Consider the following 21,057-nt stretch of genomic DNA (forward strand, 5'->3'; position numbering starts at 1 on the left):
ACACAAAAAATTGCAGACGCTTGCCGATTGGTCAACACACGTCTGTGATACAGTAGCGGTGGGAAAATATAAAAAAGAAGGAAAAAAGATGTAAAAGTGATGAAAGGCAAGGGGGTATAGTGGCTTCAGAGATACTATTTTGTCGCCTTTAGCACAGTAATACGCAGCCACATTTCAGACACGTAACGAAGTCTCCTTAACAAAGAAGACCGGAGTTTAATCCTTGGTAGATCCTATGACATGTGGCATAATCAAAGAATCTGAGAGTCAGGTTCTCTCCGAAACATTCAGTTTATCCTGCGGTTTTTATCACACCATTGCTCCATTATAGTAATTTACCATTTTCACCGTGTGAAAAGATTCTGTAATTTAAAATAATGTCTAATTGCTATTCAGTCGATTACCTCGGAGTCCAGGGTCGCAGCGTCCATGGATGTGATGGAAGCATTGCTTCCCCTTCTACTTTAAAAGAAAGATTTTTTTATTTGTACGCGGAAACAACTTTATTATTCGTTGTTTCTTACATTTAATTTCCTATTTATACGATATTTTGACTAGGGATGAATTTGAACGCGCGGTTGAGGTGAGATGTTAGCTTCCTAGTAGGCCTACTTTCTTGTGATCGTGGGTTGCTGGAAAGAAAAAGCGAGACAGATAGATACAGAAGCATGCACGTGTTATGTACGCAACGCGATACTGTGTAGCGTTTCAAAAATTAAATTAACATGACATTACATATAGTCACACGCGTTTTTCTCGTTAGCCACGTAGTCACATGAATATGTTAAATTACAATTATAGGATGGAACATTGATGGTAAATGTAATAATTAATATAATTATAATAGCAATAATAATAGTAATAATGATAATCTATACTAATAATAAATCTGTAGCCAAAATTTTTCTGGTAATTTTCGATTTTCCAAAAATAATTGGTGTTAACATGTCTAATTAACCATCCTGAAACCGAAAATCGCTTTTTTTTAATTTTTGTTTGTATGTCTGTCTGTCTGTCTGGATGTTTGTTACCTTTTCACGCGATAATGGCTAAATCCATTTATATGAAAATTGGAATATAAATTAAGTTCGTTGTAACTTAGATTTTAGGCTATATGGCATTCAAAATACTTTATTTAAAAGGGGGTTATAAGGGGGCCTGAATTAAATAAATCGAAATATCTCGCTTATTATTGATTTTCGTGAAAAATATTACATAACAAAAGTTTCTTTAAAAGTAATTTCCGATAAGTTTTATTTTATACAAATGTTGATAGGACTGATATTTAATGAGATAAATGAGTTTTAAAATTACAATAACACCATCTAAGGCGCTGTGCTGAAATAAAAACAAATGACTTCGTCTATAAGGGGCCTTGGACAACAACAATCGAAAGCTATTAAACATAGCCTAAGAGAATGTTTCTGTGTTTGTATGAAGTAATATCGGAAGCTAATTAATTGTTTAATTATTATTTCACCATTGGAAAGTGTAGTTTCTCTAGATGGACATAATTCTGCAATGTTATTACAGTAACTTCTGAAACATATAGCAAGTAATATAAAGTATACACATTAAAACTAAATTATATGTCAATCTTCATTAAACTATGGTTGCATGTAATAACAATTAAGAAACATGTTAAAGGAATTGTCATTGCACCAAATGATTGCTCTCTGGACCAAAATGACCACATTTTAATTAGTTAAACACAACTTAAATTAAGTAACATATTAAATGATATATTCTTCTATCAAACACGAATGTTCCCGGGATCAAACGTCCTATTTTAATTATGTAATTACTTTATATTTATTTCTAACAGGTGCAGCGGAGCGCATGGGCACGGCTAGTAATAACAATAAATAATAATAATAATAATAATAATAATAATAATAATAATAATATAAATAATAGTCATCATACATAATCACTAAATACAACTAAGTGGTTTTCATGATTCTCTCGACCCATCTGTCCACACCCATTGCACCAAAGTCATGCAAACCATTTGATTTTTATTTATGAGTAGATCTCGGACATTTAAACTCTAAAAAAATACGTTTAGGCACTTAAAGTAGGTTTTAAAATATTAAAGTAGGCTCTAAAATAATATTTTTAGGCATTCATATGCACACCAGAAGAGGACATCAATGTTAGAATTACGATATGGGAGACTAAACTTAAGTAGGCCTTCCTAAATTTTAATTGTATAAATTTGCTTATACGTACCTTAGAAGGGGAATGCGATCTTAAAATTGAAATATAGGGAACTAGAATTATATACCTACAATAAATTATATAAATTTCATTTTACTTATTTTAGGTATCTTAGAAGAGGACAGCAATCTCTGAAATAAAACACAGAAAACTGAAACTAAAATTATAATCCCAAAATTTAATTAAACTGCTAATATATATGAAAATATTAAAAATGTAGAGTATAAAAATAATGAAAATGTTAAAAATGTGTTGATATTACGTTGCCTTTAGCTAACCTAGTGAAGAAGTATTCATGTAACTTTTAGATTAAAAGGAAATTCATTTATGTGTTTCGAAGAACACTGTAATGAATTTTTGTTAACATAATAATTGAAAATAAAGAGTAGGCCTATCTAGCAAAATATTTAAAAATAACTACACATTACAATATTTTATACAAACCTACATAGTGTTCTGCCCAAGGGCAAGTCTTTCACTGCAAACCCAACAGTCTCCAATCTCTCCTATTTTCTGCCTTTCTCTTAGTCTCCGCATATGATCCATATATTTTAATGTCGTCTATCATCTGATATTTTCTTCTATCTCGAACTCTTCTTCCGTTCACTATTCCTTTCAGTGCATCCTTTAGTAGGCAGTTTCTTCTCAGTCTGTGAAATCAGTTACTGACATACGACAGAAGTTATCGTTGTTATCAAATTCTCCTGACGGTTCACAAATTAGCTCGTTAAACATATTTTTTATTGTTTCCCTGTAACAGAAATTTAATATTTATTTTAGTTTTAATGGCTTTAATTGTCATTGCAAAACAAATGAATAATCATATTTTTATTAATCATTTATAAATCTCTATTAAGATATTGTGATAAATTTGAGTCACTATAGCCTATTGCCTAATAAAATCATTACCACGTTGGGAAGTTTCATAGGCATGTTACATTATATTAAGTTAGAGAAATAATGTAATATCGGCAAATTCATCTCGTGCGATTTTTGTGTGTAGCTGTCATCCACCACCTTCTTTTTTTTTTTTCGAGACTTCCGACTTTTTTTGGTGTGATATGTTATCAGATAGTTGTAATAACTATGAGAACACAGAGTGATGCAGCGACATTTTAGGTAGCTTCCATCGTAACAACTGAACGCCTCGCTTCGCCTCGCCTCGTCTCTTGAGTGTTTGACAGTTCTGCCACAGTCTAAGACATACAGTCACGAAACTTCACCACTTTTTCTGCCAACATTCGCGACACTAGCGCCCAAGCGGCAGGCAAGGCACTGGCCATAGTCTCGTTCAGCCAGCACGTGCTTTAAAGGGATGCGAGATGTTATAATAACGTTTTAATCATACATCGGAATAAAGGCAATGTGTGCAATGACGAAAATTGCAGTAACAACAAGTTTAAATCTCCGAATTTGTCGTTCTTCAGATTCCCTAAAGACCATGAGAAAATCATAACTCAGGAATAACCAATAATCCACGTTGTAGGTAGCCTACGTATTGTGTTCTATAAAACATTATTATTACTTATCAGTTACCTATTTGTATGTCAGGAAGGAGAGTTTAAATAAAAACAAAGTAAATACCTGTTACAGTATATTATTTTTTTTGTAGAAATCATATGTGTAAATGTGTAACCATTCCGATTTTGGATAATGTATCTACAGTTTTTAATGCAAGTAATTCCATACTTTTTGTATTCATGTTTTTTTTTTCTATATATTTTTCAAAAGTTGAACGTTATATTGCATTCAAGTAGGGATCATGGTGTTAATTTTTCAAGAATTCATGGAGTATTGTAATCCTTTTGCAAAATATTCACTTCTTGAATAAATCCAGACTGTGTCGATAGATTTCTGATGTGTTGGTGTAGATTCATGTGGCAGACGTATTAAGTTCTCAAGAGCCTTTTTAAATTTAATATAAAAAGCAATCTTTTCTGTAATAATTTGCATGACTGCTATTGGTGTTGATTTTACATTCCCAGTGATTATTTGAGCTGTTCAGAGCAGAAGTGGTGTAAGTCAAAATTAGGTAATGAGATTTAAAGTAAATATTCTGTAAAATACAGCGCAAAGTAGCAATTAATATATCCTTCGTGCTATTCACTGACTACTAATAGTTTAAATAAATTCAATATTAACTGCTACTTTGCGCTGTATTTTAAAGAATGTTTACTTTAACCCTCATTACCCATTTTGACTTACACCACTTCTGCTCTGAAAATAAAATTAGGCCTACATTTTCTGAGTTAATTGAAGTCACAATTTTTTCAACAAAATTGTGTGTTCATTTATTTGTTTTCACCTACGTCATATTAACAGTAAGGGCATGTAAATTACGTATTATATAGATAGGATAAGTTAAAATTAGGCATTATGTGTGAAAACTGGAAATGTAATGTAAAATGCGGTAAACTTGCCATAAACATTTAAACCATAATATCAGCACTATTTATCACTCAAAATAATAAAGGAAATACCGGTTCTTAAGAAATGAAAAATAATAAACTTCATAAATCAATGTCTGTCATATTAAGGTTTAAATCTTCCCCTTTTTTATTTTCAAGTTTACCTCAGCGGCCGAGTTTACCCCAATTTGCGGTATGGAAAATAGTTAATTTCTCAGGAAATAGGGAGAGGCGTTCACCACGCAATGTAACCTACAATTTTGAAGCTACTAATTTTGACTCTTCTCACAGGAAATATAGAGTTCTAATGATTCATAAATATATTCAGGAATGAATTTAATTAACCATCCACGTACGAACAATTAATTATATTATTTCAAACCATGATACGTGAACAGTTCCATGATTCAGTTGTAAGGAGCAGAAAGAATTACGTTTATTCTCAGCTTCTGAAACTTGTAGATTAACTGCGTGTGAAATTCTTCTAGGATTCTAAACTAAAATTAATAAGAATCATATACACTTACTGTATAGCATAAAAATATAAAACAAATTACGCAAAACCCGTTTTCTGATATGTTATCATATGTCGTGTGCACACTTTTAACTTGCCTGCCGCTAGAGGGCTACTGTCGCGCCAGCTGTCAAATGTTGGCATATTTTATACGTATGAGTTGCGTGACTGTATGTCTTAGACTGTGGTTCTGCCATGGATGAATATAGCTTATATTTATCCATGGTTCTGCAGGGCAGATGTTAAATATTGTGCATTGTCGATTTTAAACTCATTTCACCCGTTCGTTAGTTTGAGTTCTGACTTTATTATGAAACGTTCGTTTAACGGTGTTGGCAGTCAAGACAACCTTTTCACGTTATGTTTCACAACAAGTTAAATATCACATCGTGTCAGCTTCATTATAAGGTCGGTACTAGGCGGTAAGTCTCTTCATAATAAAGATAGCATTGTTATAATTCGAACGTGCCGCAACACTAAGCACAGGGAGAGATAGGAGGATTATGCCTTATGTCGATGTAGATTTTGTTACTCTGACAATGAAAAGGAAAAACGATTATGGATTAAAAAATACTCAAATCTAAATATGTTTTTTTTTTCCAAAAAGTTCAATGGTGGGGTTCAAACCCAGTAACCCTCCCTTTGCGTACGACCCTGTTAGAATATATCCAACAACAAAAATTTCAACTAGGTTTCAACTGTTTCTGTAACGTTTTGTGCATTTTTAATATAAACTTCACATCGTTTCGGGTTCTTTGATATGTCTAAGCGACTGCTAAGCTCAATTTTACAATTCTATTAGCAAAAAGTCGATTAGTGATTCTCGCGAGGTTGGTGAAAATTTCACATTGGCAAATGTTTCTTCACAGCCGCAGCGTGACGATGTTGACGCAAACGTCTTTCCCGTAACTAGTTTCACATCCCCCTGTGAAAACTCAGCTGATGTTAATAATAATAATAATAATAATAATAATAATAATAATAATAATATAATTTAAAGTACCGATAATGTAAACTGAAGCAATTTTAATAATAACCCCACCCTTGACAAAATTCTGCGTACGCCACTGGTCTCTAAGATTTGAGACACAGCATTTTTTACTTGACAATCGAGTATAAACAGTATATATAAACAGTGTTTTGCAGCTAATCATTTCTGTACTATTGTTGCAAAAATGTATTGCTTGATTTAATCGTACCATAGTTAATCTTCAGACCAATTCACGAATGTTTCCACTTTTTCATCACAAAATGGGGGAGGGGGAACGCATCTTTGTAATGTTGTTCTTTCTATTTAGTAATGAAAGACTGATTTTTAAAAAACACCTATTAATACGTTGATTAAATATAATATGGTTAAAGAAAGCCATGACTTTCGGTCCAACCAACTGATTAGCCTATGGCTCATGTATGTAGGGACTCTTGGAACATTTCCATTAATTATTTCTATTTACTATCATTCCACTACCTTTCCACGACATACCATTATAAAAATTAACTATGCAATATAGTAACTCCTCCGTAAAGAAACTACAAAGAAAGTAAAAGTTTAATTATATAATTGTATTTTACAACAATTAAACGTTTTCTTATTGTAAACACTGGTATTCATAGACATTTCGCAGCACGCGCGACAACCATACTAAGCTAGCCCCGACTATCCACTGGTTACTAGTACAGAATTCAAATCATATCCTATCGCTAACACTGGTTTATGAATACGAAAAACGCTGATAATCCACCGAAAGCCCGCGCTAAAAATGTCTATGAATACTGCCCAAAGTGCTGGAGACAGTGACGGTTTCAGAGAATTTCCACTGATTGAGATGAAGCAAAGAGAGTAAGGGAACTAGATGAAGTTAACATTATATTTTTATACAGAAGAGTAGAGTAGGCCTATTATTATTATTATTATTATTATTATTATTATTATTATTATTAAAATCCGTTGCATTCGACAGTTTACATAAGGTATGTGACTTCCTTTCATAATAATGCTAGTTTCGGAATTAACAATATGAATTTAGAAGTTCCGATATCCTTTTAAAGGCTTTGACAGGTTATTTGGACGGGAGAAGTGAGGAAAGGATGAAAATAAACAAAGATCAAGTGCCGGTACAAAATCCAGACTTCCAGACTGTATTTCCGGTGTGAAATACCGGCATTTAGTAATCATTAACTGTAGTGCTAATAAATATGTGTTGAGAGTATGAGATTGCTTCTCGTTATCACATTTGTTAGCCGTTAAAATTATCTTTCAATGTCGGAAAGTTTGTGAGATAACGTGAGTCACAATGTAATGTATTTACATTTTACGTTCCGGCCAGTCAACTAACTTGCTCCATATCGTTGGTCACGTGACGTTACTCATCAACATGCGTATTGATATAATACTTCTAAACTATTTTAATTACATGTGTTAAATCTTAATGTTATAACTGCTCACAGCTGAAAATTATATTGTATCACAATATTGCATTTCATCTCCTTTTCTAATTACAATTAAAACGAATTATTTTTCTTCCAAACTATATAAACGTATGGAACTATTTCTTGTATGCTAGTAACCAGAAGACGAACGCCATTTTCTACAGTGGTCGTGTTGTGTGTTGCTACTTGTTACTTGAACAATTTATTGAATAAGTTGTGGTTAAATACATTGTTCTAACGGGTGAGGACAAATATTATACATTAAATATTGATTTATAAAGTGATATATGAATGATTACCATCTGAAATTCGTGTGAGAAGTCTGTACATTGAGTCCACATTAGATTGGGGTGTGGTGGAATTGATACGATATCTTTCGTAGGTAATGCTGTCAAAATTTGTAGTAAATCAATTTTCATCACCTTATGACTTCAATCTGTTCACCATTGGTGAACAACATTACGATAAGACGTAGTGATAAAAATATTTCGCTTAATATTGTTGTAATTGAATTTAATTTGAGTGAAGATTTGCAATAAGTGTGATGGCTGTATTAATGGCTTGGTCGCGATCGATGACCAGAATCATAACCATTTTTTCTAAGTTTCATAATTGTTGGTCTAGTTAATAGAAGTGTATTAACAGTGTGCTTAATGAGAAAAGCGTTAAGTGTTTGAATTGAATATTAACAACTAAAACTATAATACATCTTGATGAATAAATTATTGTTCATGTCAGAACTGTTCATTTTGTTTTGCAGGAGTTTTGTAGAACTCCCGTGACACAATGAGTTACCAAATGCAGCCACAGCAAGCTAGACCAAGTAAGTAAAATATAGTGTAGACCTAAAATGTTTTGTGATAAAAGGAATTTAATACGTAACGTGGGATATAGTTCCAGTACTTGTCTTATTAGTAGGTATTTGTTGTTACACTGTAAGCCACATGGAAGTCAGTAAACTCAAGAAAATCTTGGGCCATGAGATGGATTCTCCAAGTGCACTTTTAACATTCAGTACTATCGACACACTGATTAATTGGCATTTTGGGCATTTTATATTAGTTAGGAAAGTTAAAGGTACCTATGCCAAGTTAAAATTGTTTTTATATGTCTTCATGTATATTATGATATTCTGGTAAGCTTGGTTCTGTTACATGTTAATGTTTATTTTTTCGGTTGTCACAGTTTACCGTTGACAAGATTATAATACAGGCTTAAAAAATATGATCTGCATTTCATCTAGTTACATCTTTAACAGTACATAGTATTCCTGTTTTTGTTAACAGGATATTGATATCTGTTGAGCAAAAGTTAGCAGTAATCTGTGACAGGTTAAGTTGAAATTTGTACTAACGAAAGAATTGGCAGTGAAACTAGCGCTGAGGTAGTTCTGGTGATTTAAGAAGTGAAAATCGTTGAATTTATAAGTGATTTTTTGTGGAGATGCAGTTGATCGTATATGCGAGGTATAATAAAAGTCTATAAACTAACCAAACCTAACCTGTCACAGATTCGTATATGCAAGGTGTATAAATGGACTTTTTTCAGTAATGCTATGCTACTTTACCACCATTAACAGAAAATTAAGTAGCCTAATACAAATACAAGTTACAATAATTCGGATAAATCGCAATATAGCGAACGCCAATAGGGGAAGTTATCCCCACCCACATGAAATGTGCATTCGACACAACATTCGCCTATCACGTAGTGTGTCTGGTGAGCTAGTAGGGGAAAAGTGGAAGGGATCGTGGGCGGCGCTTCTACGTTCGCTATATTGCGATTTGCCCCAATAATTCTGCTAATTATGTTTTTGGTAACAGTGCAGATTCCGAAGTGATGAATTGAAAAAATACGGTACTCGCCTTTCATTTCCTAATTTTTTTTGTAAGGGAAAGTACAGTGTTTGGTCCAGGGAAAAATTAGTCTTTATTCACCGATTTATATATATTTTTTCATGTATTGTTTCCATAGTAAGTTACTTTAGAGAAAAAATGACGTATATGTAATGACTCGGATTCTGTACTTTAATAGCATCATTTTATGATAAAAGAAAGTCGCACTTACTGCATTTATCCAATTATTCCATTGTGTTAAGTGATATATTAGAAACTTCATTTCTGTCATATAATGTCATTTTATAGGTCTATATAAAAAGACTAAACACGTTTAAAATACAGGGTGATTCAAAAGATTGCGCCAAACTTAAGGAGCTTATAGAGAGAACTTTAGAATAGGAACTTATGGTCTAGGAAGTAATTCTTAGTCATTGCAAGCTGGGAATGACAGGAACTACATAATGGACAACCACACACCTAAGTTAAGCAAAGATAATGTTTATTCAACACTTTTTTTTTAACAAAAGTTGTTCAAATTAGCAACCACCACATTCAATGCAGACATCACATCGTCGTAGAAATTCTGGCAGACTCTATCAAGTACATCACGTATCTCACGAATCTTAGCTGCAAGTATCCTGGCGAGAAGTGTTTCTTGGTCGAGAACTGATGTCTCATACATGAGGCTTTTGATATGCCCCAAGAAGAAATCAAGAGGCATCAGATCAGGGAGTGGGGTAGCCATGCAATTGGACCTTCTCTTCCAGTCCAATGAAGAGAAAAGTGTACAGGTGCTCCTTCTAGTTTTATTCACATCTGATGATGCACAATAAGTAGTACATTGTTTAACAATTCTGGAAGATCATCTCGTATGAAGACCTTGTACCTCACCCCATTCAAATGTGATGGCAGGAGATAGAGTCCGACCACGTGATCACTGATAATACCGGCCCATACATTAACTGCAGACCTAAGTTAGTATTGGTGTTCGAATACAGCATGGGGATTGTGCTGCGCCCCAGACATGATTGTTGACGACTGTTCACCAGTTCTCTGGTGAACTGTGCCTCATCTGTGAACAACACATTGCTTAGAAAATTGGGCTCATTCTCACAATGGTCAACAATCCATTCACAAAAGTGAACTCGTCGTGGGAAATGATCCACACTCAAACCCTGAACTCTCTGTGAATAATAGGGGTGCAGCTGGTTGTCATGCAAGACATGCCACACACTACTTTGGGAAATTCCCATGGTATGAGTGAAGGCACATGTGCTGGTAGATGGCTGTTCTTTCAAGTGTACAAGAACCTTCTCTTCCATAGCGACTATTCGAATCCTACATGGCTGGCCTATATGGTGCACTGGACGTAAGGAACCTGTCTCCCTGAGTCTGTGGTGAATGTTTTGAAACATTTGAAGCTGTGGTTGATGTCTGTTCGGATATTGGGTGTTGTACAGGTATTGAGCTTCATGTGCATTACCAGCGGTTCTGCCATACATGACATGCATGTCTTGGAGTTCTGACAACGTGTACAGATATTGTTCCATTTCACGAATACAGTGTCACCAACACAGCAGTTACCTTCAAAGTTCGTAATGTCATAGTGTACACTACCGATACAGTACTGCAATGTAAACAAACCACGTGTTTCAGAGTGTACGAATGACTAGCAGTTGTAAACAAAATTATACACAATAGTACTGTACTGTACCTTAACAGTATGACAACAGACTGAATGTCATCATAGTTTCATAGTGTATCGAACCCAGTGTCTCTTTGCAAAGTAAGCTTACATCTGCAATGTAGGCCTAGTTCCTGACATTCTCCGGCATGCACTGATTCAGGATTACTTTCTAGACCATAAGTTTCTATTCGAAAGTTGTGTTCCAATCCCTCTATAAGCTCCTTAAGTTTGTGCTCAATGTTTTGAATTATTCTGTATGCTGTGGTAATATAATTCTTCAGAAAAACTACACCAAAGAGTTTTTATTAATTACCACATTACATGCGAGAGATCCAGGATGAATTACTTGGGAAAGGGTCAGTTTTTTCTAGTATTGCGCCCTGGACCTCTCGAGTGTTACATTTTTAACAAGTGAGAAAGGGAATGGCTACAACGGTGCATTATCAAACGTTTTTTATGTTGAAAGTATTTGTGGCTGCAAACTAGAACCACGTGTTTATCACAATATGCATCTCACAAAAACGAGTGAAGCAAAAGATGATTGTGCCTCCTTTGGTGTAGCTTTTCTGTAAATATACGTATGCGGTAACTAACTGGTAATAGATTCATTGTAGTACTCAGATTCCAATGATGATGTAGGAAAGAGAGTTGTGAACAAGAACTCGTAACATAATTAGACTTTTAAAATATCAGAAGTTTATAGTTTGTTTCCATTATATAAATTACTCGTACTTGATTTAATTAGCCTATTTATGACATAAAATTCTGTTCGAAAGACCCCTAATTATTTTTTTTGCACAGAGATATTCAGCCTTCCAGTATGAAAACTGCTGATGTAGGCTAATTAGAAGAATATGGATGGGAGAAATTTGTCAATTAGTTTCATAAGTTTGTAGGCTAATTTTTAGTAGAGGAACTTTACATTCTGTCGGATGACTTTCAAATTTTGTTATGTCATTAATAATGATACATATCGAAAAAATAGACTCCTTCACCCATCGCTCTAAGCTCAGGTATTCTCAGCGGAGTAGGATGCTTATTCAACAGCTGTTATAATTTAGCAGTACATAATTATAACTAGGCTTGTATCAGGTTTAGTTTCAGAATCTGTAACCTATACGCCGTATATATTAAGTTAAGTGCTATATGTAAGACAATGGATTCAATGAAATTTTACATCAGGTAAGCTATGATACAGCCATGGTGGTCAACTGAGACATTTCTCTCAAGGAGATCAAGTTTCAATCATCAAGAAATCCTGTGGGATGTATGGAAGCCAAAGTGATTGTGGGATAGATTTTCAAGTATATGTCAGTTTTCTCCTCATCTTCACTCCCCATTACTCCCATTATAACGTAAGTGAATAATCTCTGCAGTTCATTGGGATTTTACATAATTGTAGTTCACGTATATATATATATATATATATATATATATATATATATATATATATATATATTCCTTGATGCTGAGGCTTTCCTTGGTAAAAAAAAAAACAAATACAAAATATTTGAGATATAATTTTGAAAGAAACATTCCTACTGGTGTTAAGAATGTCTGCAGCAGCTGCTTCACTTAATGATTAAAACAAATTGAGCTAAATTTGTGAGGTATTAAAAAGTATGTAATTAAATAAAGTACTCAAACATTTTTAGCTTTACAAAAGTTATGGCCATTCCAACTTTGTTTCATGAGTGTGAAAATTGGATATTTAAAAATGTTTTTTTGAAAGAATTGAAACAAAAAAAAAGTTGCAACATAACCATCTGTGGAGTTAGTGCAGCTACAAGCAAGGAACTGACAGCGGCTTCAACTTAAGACGCAACCCAGGTACCGGTAGGCAGGCAGTACTCTCAAGCAGTACAGTCCACATCACTGTTTTTGGCATGTGAAATAAGTAATGGGAACGTTAAGTGCGAGTGAACATGGAATTTGAATTCAATTTTGAAGACAGAGGGATGCTCCAGAATTAACACAATTAGAAATAAGAGTATGTCAAGAAAGAGCAGAACATCACTCTTCTACAACTTGTAGAAATATATGGAATTCTCTCATGTCCTAAGATTGGAAGAGTCCAACATTCCACTATAGAAATATACTACTGCAGGCCAATTATTGGAGGAGATTTAAGCTTTGACATGTTTATGTGCAGGTTGTGCTGATAGAGATCACCAACAATTATTGTAAATGTTCTCATCAAAGTACAGTTAATGAGATTGTTTTATTTACAATGGTGAACATTGACACAGATTGCTAGTTTCAGCAGTCATTACTATTGATTGAGTCTGAAGCAATTTCTTAATGGTTGACGCTTCATACTGGTCAACTAAAGAAGGCCATAAGAGAGAACTTGTTTAAGCACTCCTTGTTGTGAATTACAGCCTTAGTAAGACAGTGAAATAAATATGTTTTCTAATTTTTTAAAAGCAGATTGATCACAATGTCCTTTGCATGAGCTTCCATCACTACAAAAAAAAAAGGAAATAATTTATGGTAAAAGATTGTTACAAAAGTAAATAAGAATTGTAAGTAATCATGTTTTAACATGTAATGGAATTTCGGGAAGGGGGGCACTATGATGCAGCACTGCAATGTTTCAAGATTATTGCACTAACACTTCAGCTAGGTGCATTCCCAAACTTAGACGCCAGCTGATTACACTGAAGGTACGGTCACACATCGCTACTTTTGCTGCGCAACTTTTGTACTGCAGCTGCAAAAGTTGCGCAGCAAAAGTAGCGATGTGTGACCGTACCTTCAGTGTAATCGTGTTCACACGTAAGGAAAAAGTAGTGCGCTGCACGCTACTTTTCGTGCTACACAACTCGAGTGCAGCAAAAGTTGCAACTTTGCGAGTCTGTTCACACACAAGGTGCTACTTTTGCAGTCGCAGTCATGCTGCAGGTTTTCATCTCCGTGTCGACTTCTCAATATACATTTTGTGGTTATGTTCGCATTATTAATAAACTCATGCGAAAGCTTACTTATCTATTATTTGCTTTTCTGTCCAAACTAGTATTCAGAAATTGGCATTATTTTTACTATGAAGCTTTTAAAAATGCCTATATACTTAAACGATAACCAACAGCATATTCACGTAATCAATGTTGGTAACCCTCCTGTTTGAAACTACGCTACAGAAAATTAAAAAAGTGAATTATATCGTCAGCAAATATGCTCAGACTGTGTTGTGCATTTAATAACTGTTACAAATAATTTATTTTCATCACATCTAACATTAAAATACATCCAAACAATAAAAGTATCATTGGCATATTTGGGTGGCAACACTGGTCGCAACCGCAGCAAAAGTTTCAACAAAACCGATATCAAAAATGCTGCGGCTGCAACCCTGAGAACCCTGTTCACACGTCGCTACTTTTAAGCTGCGTGCAGGATGGCAAAAGTAGTGAGCAGCAGGTTTGGCAGCCGCTACTTTTCGGGTTGCACCGTTGTTCACACGTCGCAGTACGAGAGTTGCGCAGTTTTTTGTTACTACGTGTGACTGTGGTTTCGAGCAGGCCAGCCCTCTTCGTTTGTTGCCAGCCGACATTCAGTTAATGCTATGGAATGGTGACAAAATGGAGAAATGTTGATGGAATGATGTGGATGCCTAATATGGGAAAATTGAACCCCGAGAAAAACCTCAACTGTGACCAAAGCCTGACCAGGACTCGAACCCAGACTGTGCATGATAGGCTGAAGGTCTGACCACTCAAGCACTGCAGAGGTTCATATTTTAACATCATATTTACAGAATTATACATAAATTGCCATCTGCACAGAATGCAAGGGACTGTTCTGTAGTTCTTCCTCTTAGAACAAAAACTGAATGTGATCAAAAGAAACTAAAGTATATCATGGCGTAGGTCACTGGTGAGCTTTGGTGGTGATATTACAGCAATCAGAACCATAAATGAACTGGAGTTTTAGGATGAATATGAAGGTGGTGAAGGGAGACGATTGCTTCAGAAGTCATACAGGGGGAGAATATGCTTTCCAATGGTACTTCTTTCATTAGACCCTACCATATTTTCTCGTGCTTCTTAAGAGAGTCCTATATAGCCTCTCTCAGTTGTGAATCCATATTGAGATTTTGGAATGCATTTATTCAGGATTGCATTATTGTTGCAGATGATACACAGTTTAATTATTGATAAGTCCAGTTCTATTTAGATGTTCATTAAAGCCATTATGGCTGGTGTCCAGTCTGAATAATGCCATGATGGTTTTGTTACTTTTGTTAGTGTGTTCATGTTTTGTCTCTGATAGATTTTCTTTGTTGTGTTTGTCATTTTCACTCTCTCTCTCTCTCTCTCTCTCTCTCCAGATTTTGGAGATGTCTTTTTTAATGCTATTGGATATATTGGTTATTGTATTTTATTAGCAGTAGCTATCTTTCTTAGTCATGTACTCGTATAATGCAACTCTGAAATGGTGGCATCTATTCAGAAACCTATTTTCGTCTTCCTTAGGGACAATCATACTTTTTGGGATAAAATGGAGTATGGGTTAATATGGAGGTGATTGTTGTGTTGTCAAGTTGCCTCGCGCACTGTTACTACCCGAATGCAGTGAATGTATCAGCTACTTTGTTTTCTAGTGTCATGTTATACAAATATAATTTTATAATTCTCAATTAAGTTATTACTCTTTCAATATCTATTTCATTTCATTAAAGGCTACATATGTGAAACAAAATAAATCATACAATTTGGAACTACATGTTAGTTTCAGGGAACTATGTATTTTCGGTCATAACTTTACTAAAGTCCTACCCCCCTCTTCCTTCTGTTTTCTGCTAGGAAACGAGGACTATCCCCCGCCCCTAACCATTCCTTCCTGCCTGTTTACTTGTTTCATGCGGGTGAGTGCCATGAGTTTGGAGCTGAACTATACACAGCATGTTCATTTTCATTGAACCAACATGTGATAGAATCTATTGAAATATGTTTCTTATTCCTTGTGTTGATGATTATGAAAATATTAAAGTAATAGAAATGTGCTTCCTAAGAGAGTACAGCTTGCTGTAAAAAAACGAAATAAAGATAATAATTAAATATTCTCGTGAATACAAGACAATTGACTACAGAAAATAGATGAATTCTGAAGAAAATAAACGATACTCAGATGCTCTAGAAGGCTTTGGAATAACCAATTTAATATGGAGGTGAAATAGACTAATTTGGTTTAATCTGTGATGATGCTGATGGTAGTGTTAATAATAGTGACTAGAAGTTGTTTAATCAACTGTCCGAAGACAGGTCTGAACCCCACAAGTGATACCAACATGGCTCCACTTATGAGGCAACGAGATCAGGAGATAATGGGGTAGGGTGGCCAGTTCCTTTCCCCCTCTATTGCATACATCTCTGACGAGCTATATATTACACTAGACAGACTTCAGATGCATATGAACAATAATTATTGTTCTTCCTCTGACACATATCGTCAAGTGAGATGTACTGCCTGATAATAGATGCATATTCCAGCCAGAACCTCAATCAGAGGAATGACTGGAAGTATGATACAGTATGTAATAATGACGAAATGTGACAAAATATGATTTGCTGTCCATAAAATTTTTGTGTTTTTTTTTTTCTGCCTATAGTAAAAGTAATTGAGTAATATATGCTATGTGTGTGTGTGCGCGTGCGTGCGTGCCTTTAAGTGCAATTTTAAAATAACAATTCCTTAAAAACCGTAGCAGAAGTCGGGCTGTTTCATATGGTCAAGTTGATTGATGAGTTATTTTCATGTGTAGATACATGAGTGATCACACCTTAAAAGTATACCATTTTGAATGTTGGATCTGCCTTACATTCAAAAGTAGCATGTTTACTTGATTCACCATTAAAACATCAATAATCCTGTGGCTCCAAAGCAGAATGTGATGTCAGTTTTTGCAGTTTTTCAGGAGTGAGAATTTAAGGTATGCGTAACTGTGCAAAATCATAGTATCATGATTCACAACAATGGAGAGAGAAAAATAATAGAAATATGCGTGTCATCTTTGTCACATTAAAGATACCATCAAGATGCACAATTTTATTTATCGGAGCTTCCTCAAATTAGAGGCTGCCATTAGACAAAGCATACAAAACAATACAAGAACAAATAATGATGAGAGCTAAAAGAGTAAGAAAAAAGGCAAACAAATACACAAACAAACAATGGCAGTGTACAGAAGAAAAAAAATTTCAAGTAAAGAAACAATGAAAGCTAAGAAGGAAAAAGAAAAATGATAATGGTGCATCAGTTTTTTCCATACACTGAATTAGAGTCCATATACGTGGTTCCGTAAAAGTTTGATTGACTCTCTAATTATGAGGAGGGCCAGTTCATTCAGAAAAGATTGCAAAATCTCATTTTCTTCAAAAATTGACATCATTTTTGCCTTGAAATCACAGAATGTGGAATAGCAAATTGTAACGTCCTCAGCAAATAAATACTGTCGTCTCCTGATTAAGGATATTTTTAGACATAGGCCAACTTAAAATGCCGGCCGGGTAGCTCAGTTGGTAGAGCAGCTGGTTACGGACTGGAAGGTCCGGGGTTCGATCCCAGGTGGTGACAGGATTTTTTCTCGGTGCCAAACTTTCAGAACGGCCCCAAGGTTCACTCAGCCTTCTATAAAATTGAGTACCGGGTCTTTCCCGGGGGTAAAAGGCGGTCAGAGCGTGGTGCCGACCACACCACCTCATTCTAGTGCCGAGGTCATGGAAAGCATGGGGCTCTACCTCCATGCCCCCCAAGTGCCTTCATGGCATGTTACGGGGATACCTTTACCTTACCTTTTACCAACTTAAAATAATGGAAGAAGACCATAGAAATTGCAGAGTATTTTAATCACAGTCACACACAAGCAAAACAAGAATATCTCAACTGCCCATGGTTTACTTCGTACTCCTTCTCTCGCCATTTTGTGAAAAATATTTGTTAATTTTAAAAAGTGTTGCTCAATGTCTACAGTCAAACACTATAGTGACCAACACTTGCTCAGTACTCTGGGATAATTTTTCCACTTTCCTTAGAAAGAAGACATTTAATAACAAAATATTTTTTGACTGAAATTTTTTATTTAAATATTTTCCACATGTAGAATATGTAGTTTGTGTGAATATAAGATGATTTTAGAAAAATTGACGTAAATAAGATTAGATTTGCTGTAGTTTTGAAAAAAATAATAGTACATTAACGGAAGTCTTGATGGAAAAACTACAAATTTACAGTTTGCTGAAATTAACTGCAACAGTTTTCTTTCTGATTTTTTCTTACATGATTTTAAGTATCAAGAAATGGTTGGTTGGTTTGGTTTGGTTTGGGGTTTTGGGTTTGGGTTTGGTTTTGGGTTTGGGTTTGGGTTTGGGTTTGGGGTTTGGGGGTTGGGGGTTGGGTTGGGTTTTGGGGGTTGGGGGTTGGGTTGGGTTGGGTTGGGTTGGGTTTCTTACATTTCATTTGGCACTAGTGTTTGAAGTTTTTGCATTGAGAAATACAAGGAAGTTTATCCAAAGGCTTGATAGATAAAGTGATTATCAAGCAGCACTATCAACATGAAGCATTATTTTATAGCACTGCTATTTAAAGTTGTTTTTTTTACAGTTGGTAGACACCATGACTTCACAGCATTATGTGGTACAGTGTTCATTATGGCCCAGAAGTTCATGCCCTAAAACTATTAAATATGCATAAAATTATGCTCTTAAAAGTGCAGAATATGCCAATAAATATACACTAATAAGTGAAGAGAAATTACGTTTTCTGTAACAGTATGGATGATAGTTAGTATGAACTTATATTATTCCTTAGAGATTGACGCAGTGGTGGTTCCATTGTCTAAAATCAGCGAAGAGTTGCAGTTCACAACCAATGCATGGCTAAGGTTTTTAAATTGAACTGTGTCTTTTGTCCCTGAAGATGCTTTTGAATTGTGAAAACTTCTTTCCATGTCACACGAGGTTATTGAGGCATATTTAAATTACCATATGTTAATTATTGTTCCACAGACAGAGATAAATTGTTTGGTGTAATGAAAGATTTTTCATCAAAAATGTCTGGAATATTGCTCAACTGTTGGTATCTAGGGGTTTTAAAAATCTTAATAGTCACTTTTTCATTCACTTTTTGCCCTATACTGCCAGGAACAGAACTCAGATTACATTTTGTTTCTTAAAACAGCTAGTGACACATTGTAAGAAAGTGCCAACAGTTTCCAGTGACATAATTGTTTTGGTAAACTGGAAAAATGAGCAGATATAGATACAAGATTTTCTTTCAACTCATTGTTTGCCAGTATATTTTGAACTATCTCAATAGATGCAACCTTACTCGAGTTCAACGAATTAACTGCCTCTGTAACTGCTTGTAGATGCTGAGCATAATATAAGGCCACATCGAGCCACATTCCCCATCAGGTTACCACTGGTAAAGGTGGAAGTGGAGTATTAGATGCTGTGGGTCTAAATAACTGAACTCTTTGAATATTTTCTCTATGGAAGCATGTATGTCAGTGACCTAGCATATAATGTTTGAGTGTTTATATTTCATCATAGTGATTCACACATTCTATTTCCCACAGTTTCCTGTCTTTTGCATTCACAAGGGGAAAAAAATTTGTAAATCTTATAAATATGCCATGTAGGTCTTAAAGTGTTTAAACTATTATGCATATATAAAAAAGACGAAAATATGCACTTATATGCAACATAAAACCATGCTTAATAAACTCAGAAATTTATAATTTGTATAGATAATGTTTAAGCATATTGTTATACCATCCAGGAAAAAATATATAAATGTGTGATCACATTGACAGTGCCACTTAGCAGTAAGATACTTTAAATCATGCACACATGTCTTCCTGTTTGGATGTAAAGTAAATTATTTCATTATTTTATGTTTCTTAAATGATAGTTCACTTCTCAAACTTTGCAAATATTCGTTTTATAACTAATAGATTCCAAATAACCATACTTTTTCCGTGCATGTTTACATGTTTTGGTCTTTTTTTTTTTTTTTTTTGGAGTAAATGCAATCATAATGTATATTGTAAAGATTTTAGATTTAATAGCACATATATTTAGATTTTTATATTGCGTATTGGATGTCCTTTTGTCTGGCTTTAGTGCATATATTATGTTAACTTGCATAATAGTGCCTTTTATGAATGTTGCTTCGTGAAATCTGGTATTTCCACGTTATTTGTCTACTAAGAAAAAAAAATAATAAAAGAAATCTACTGGTAATACGGTTTTGTGACATCATACTTGACAGCTAATCTTTGAACTTTACACTAATTAAATCCTCCATTTGTTATATTGAAATTTTCGACCCCCAACTCTCTCTCGTTACAAACCAGAGATCAAAATACTGAAAGAAAGGAAGGCAGAAGCAGGATGCTTGCATACTATAATTTAGTATACTTTTGTGTCAAATTGTGAAGTGTTGCTATAGCTCCTGTTCTAACTGCAAGAAGAGATCTTGTGTCAAAATGGTTTGAGGGAAAGGAATTTCTGAAGACGGATGGTGATGTAGTTTATTGTGATTGTTGTAATAAACCGTAAGTACTTGTGTATTTTTGAGGCGTGCGATAGCATCGCAATTAAGGCATAATACTGCAAAGTCAAAAGGTTGCAGATTCGATTCCGAAGAGGTCATGGTCATGCGGAATTGCAAGACTTACAATTCGACCTCACTTTGTCCCAAATTTCTTCACTTAAGTATGCACCTGTCTCTTCTTGTAATGTAGAAAGATAATTTTCTGTGTTCAAGAATATTCTTCAGATAAACTCATGAGTCCACACCTGTGGAGTAACGGTCAGCGCATCTGGCTGCGAAACCAGGTGGCCCGGGTTCGAATCCCGGTCAGGGCAAGTTATCTGGTTGAGGTTTTTTCCGGGGTTTTCCCTCAACCCAATACGAGCAAATGCTGGGTAACTTTCGGTGCTGGACCCCGGACTC

The 21,057-nt window shown here is 34.8% G+C and overlaps 1 protein-coding gene across 4 annotated transcripts in view; it reads left to right on the forward strand.

Annotated features, from left to right (window-relative positions):
- The first annotated feature begins 7,656 nt into the window (after positions 1-7,656).
- Positions 7,657-21,057, forward strand: part of arm (armadillo) — a 58,488-nt gene continuing 45,087 nt past the window's right edge. For 3 of the 4 annotated variants that reach the window (XM_069841762.1, XM_069841765.1, XM_069841764.1), the window contains exons 1-2: positions 7,657-7,813; positions 8,333-8,395. In XM_069841762.1, the coding sequence (XP_069697863.1) occupies positions 8,359-8,395 (37 nt within the window). In that variant the 5' untranslated portion in view covers positions 7,657-7,813; positions 8,333-8,358. The other variant, XM_069841763.1, reaches the window with a different exon arrangement.

The sequence above is a fragment of the Periplaneta americana genome, chromosome 12 (assembly GCF_040183065.1).
Source record: "Periplaneta americana isolate PAMFEO1 chromosome 12, P.americana_PAMFEO1_priV1, whole genome shotgun sequence".
NCBI lineage: Eukaryota > Metazoa > Arthropoda > Insecta > Blattodea > Blattidae > Periplaneta > Periplaneta americana.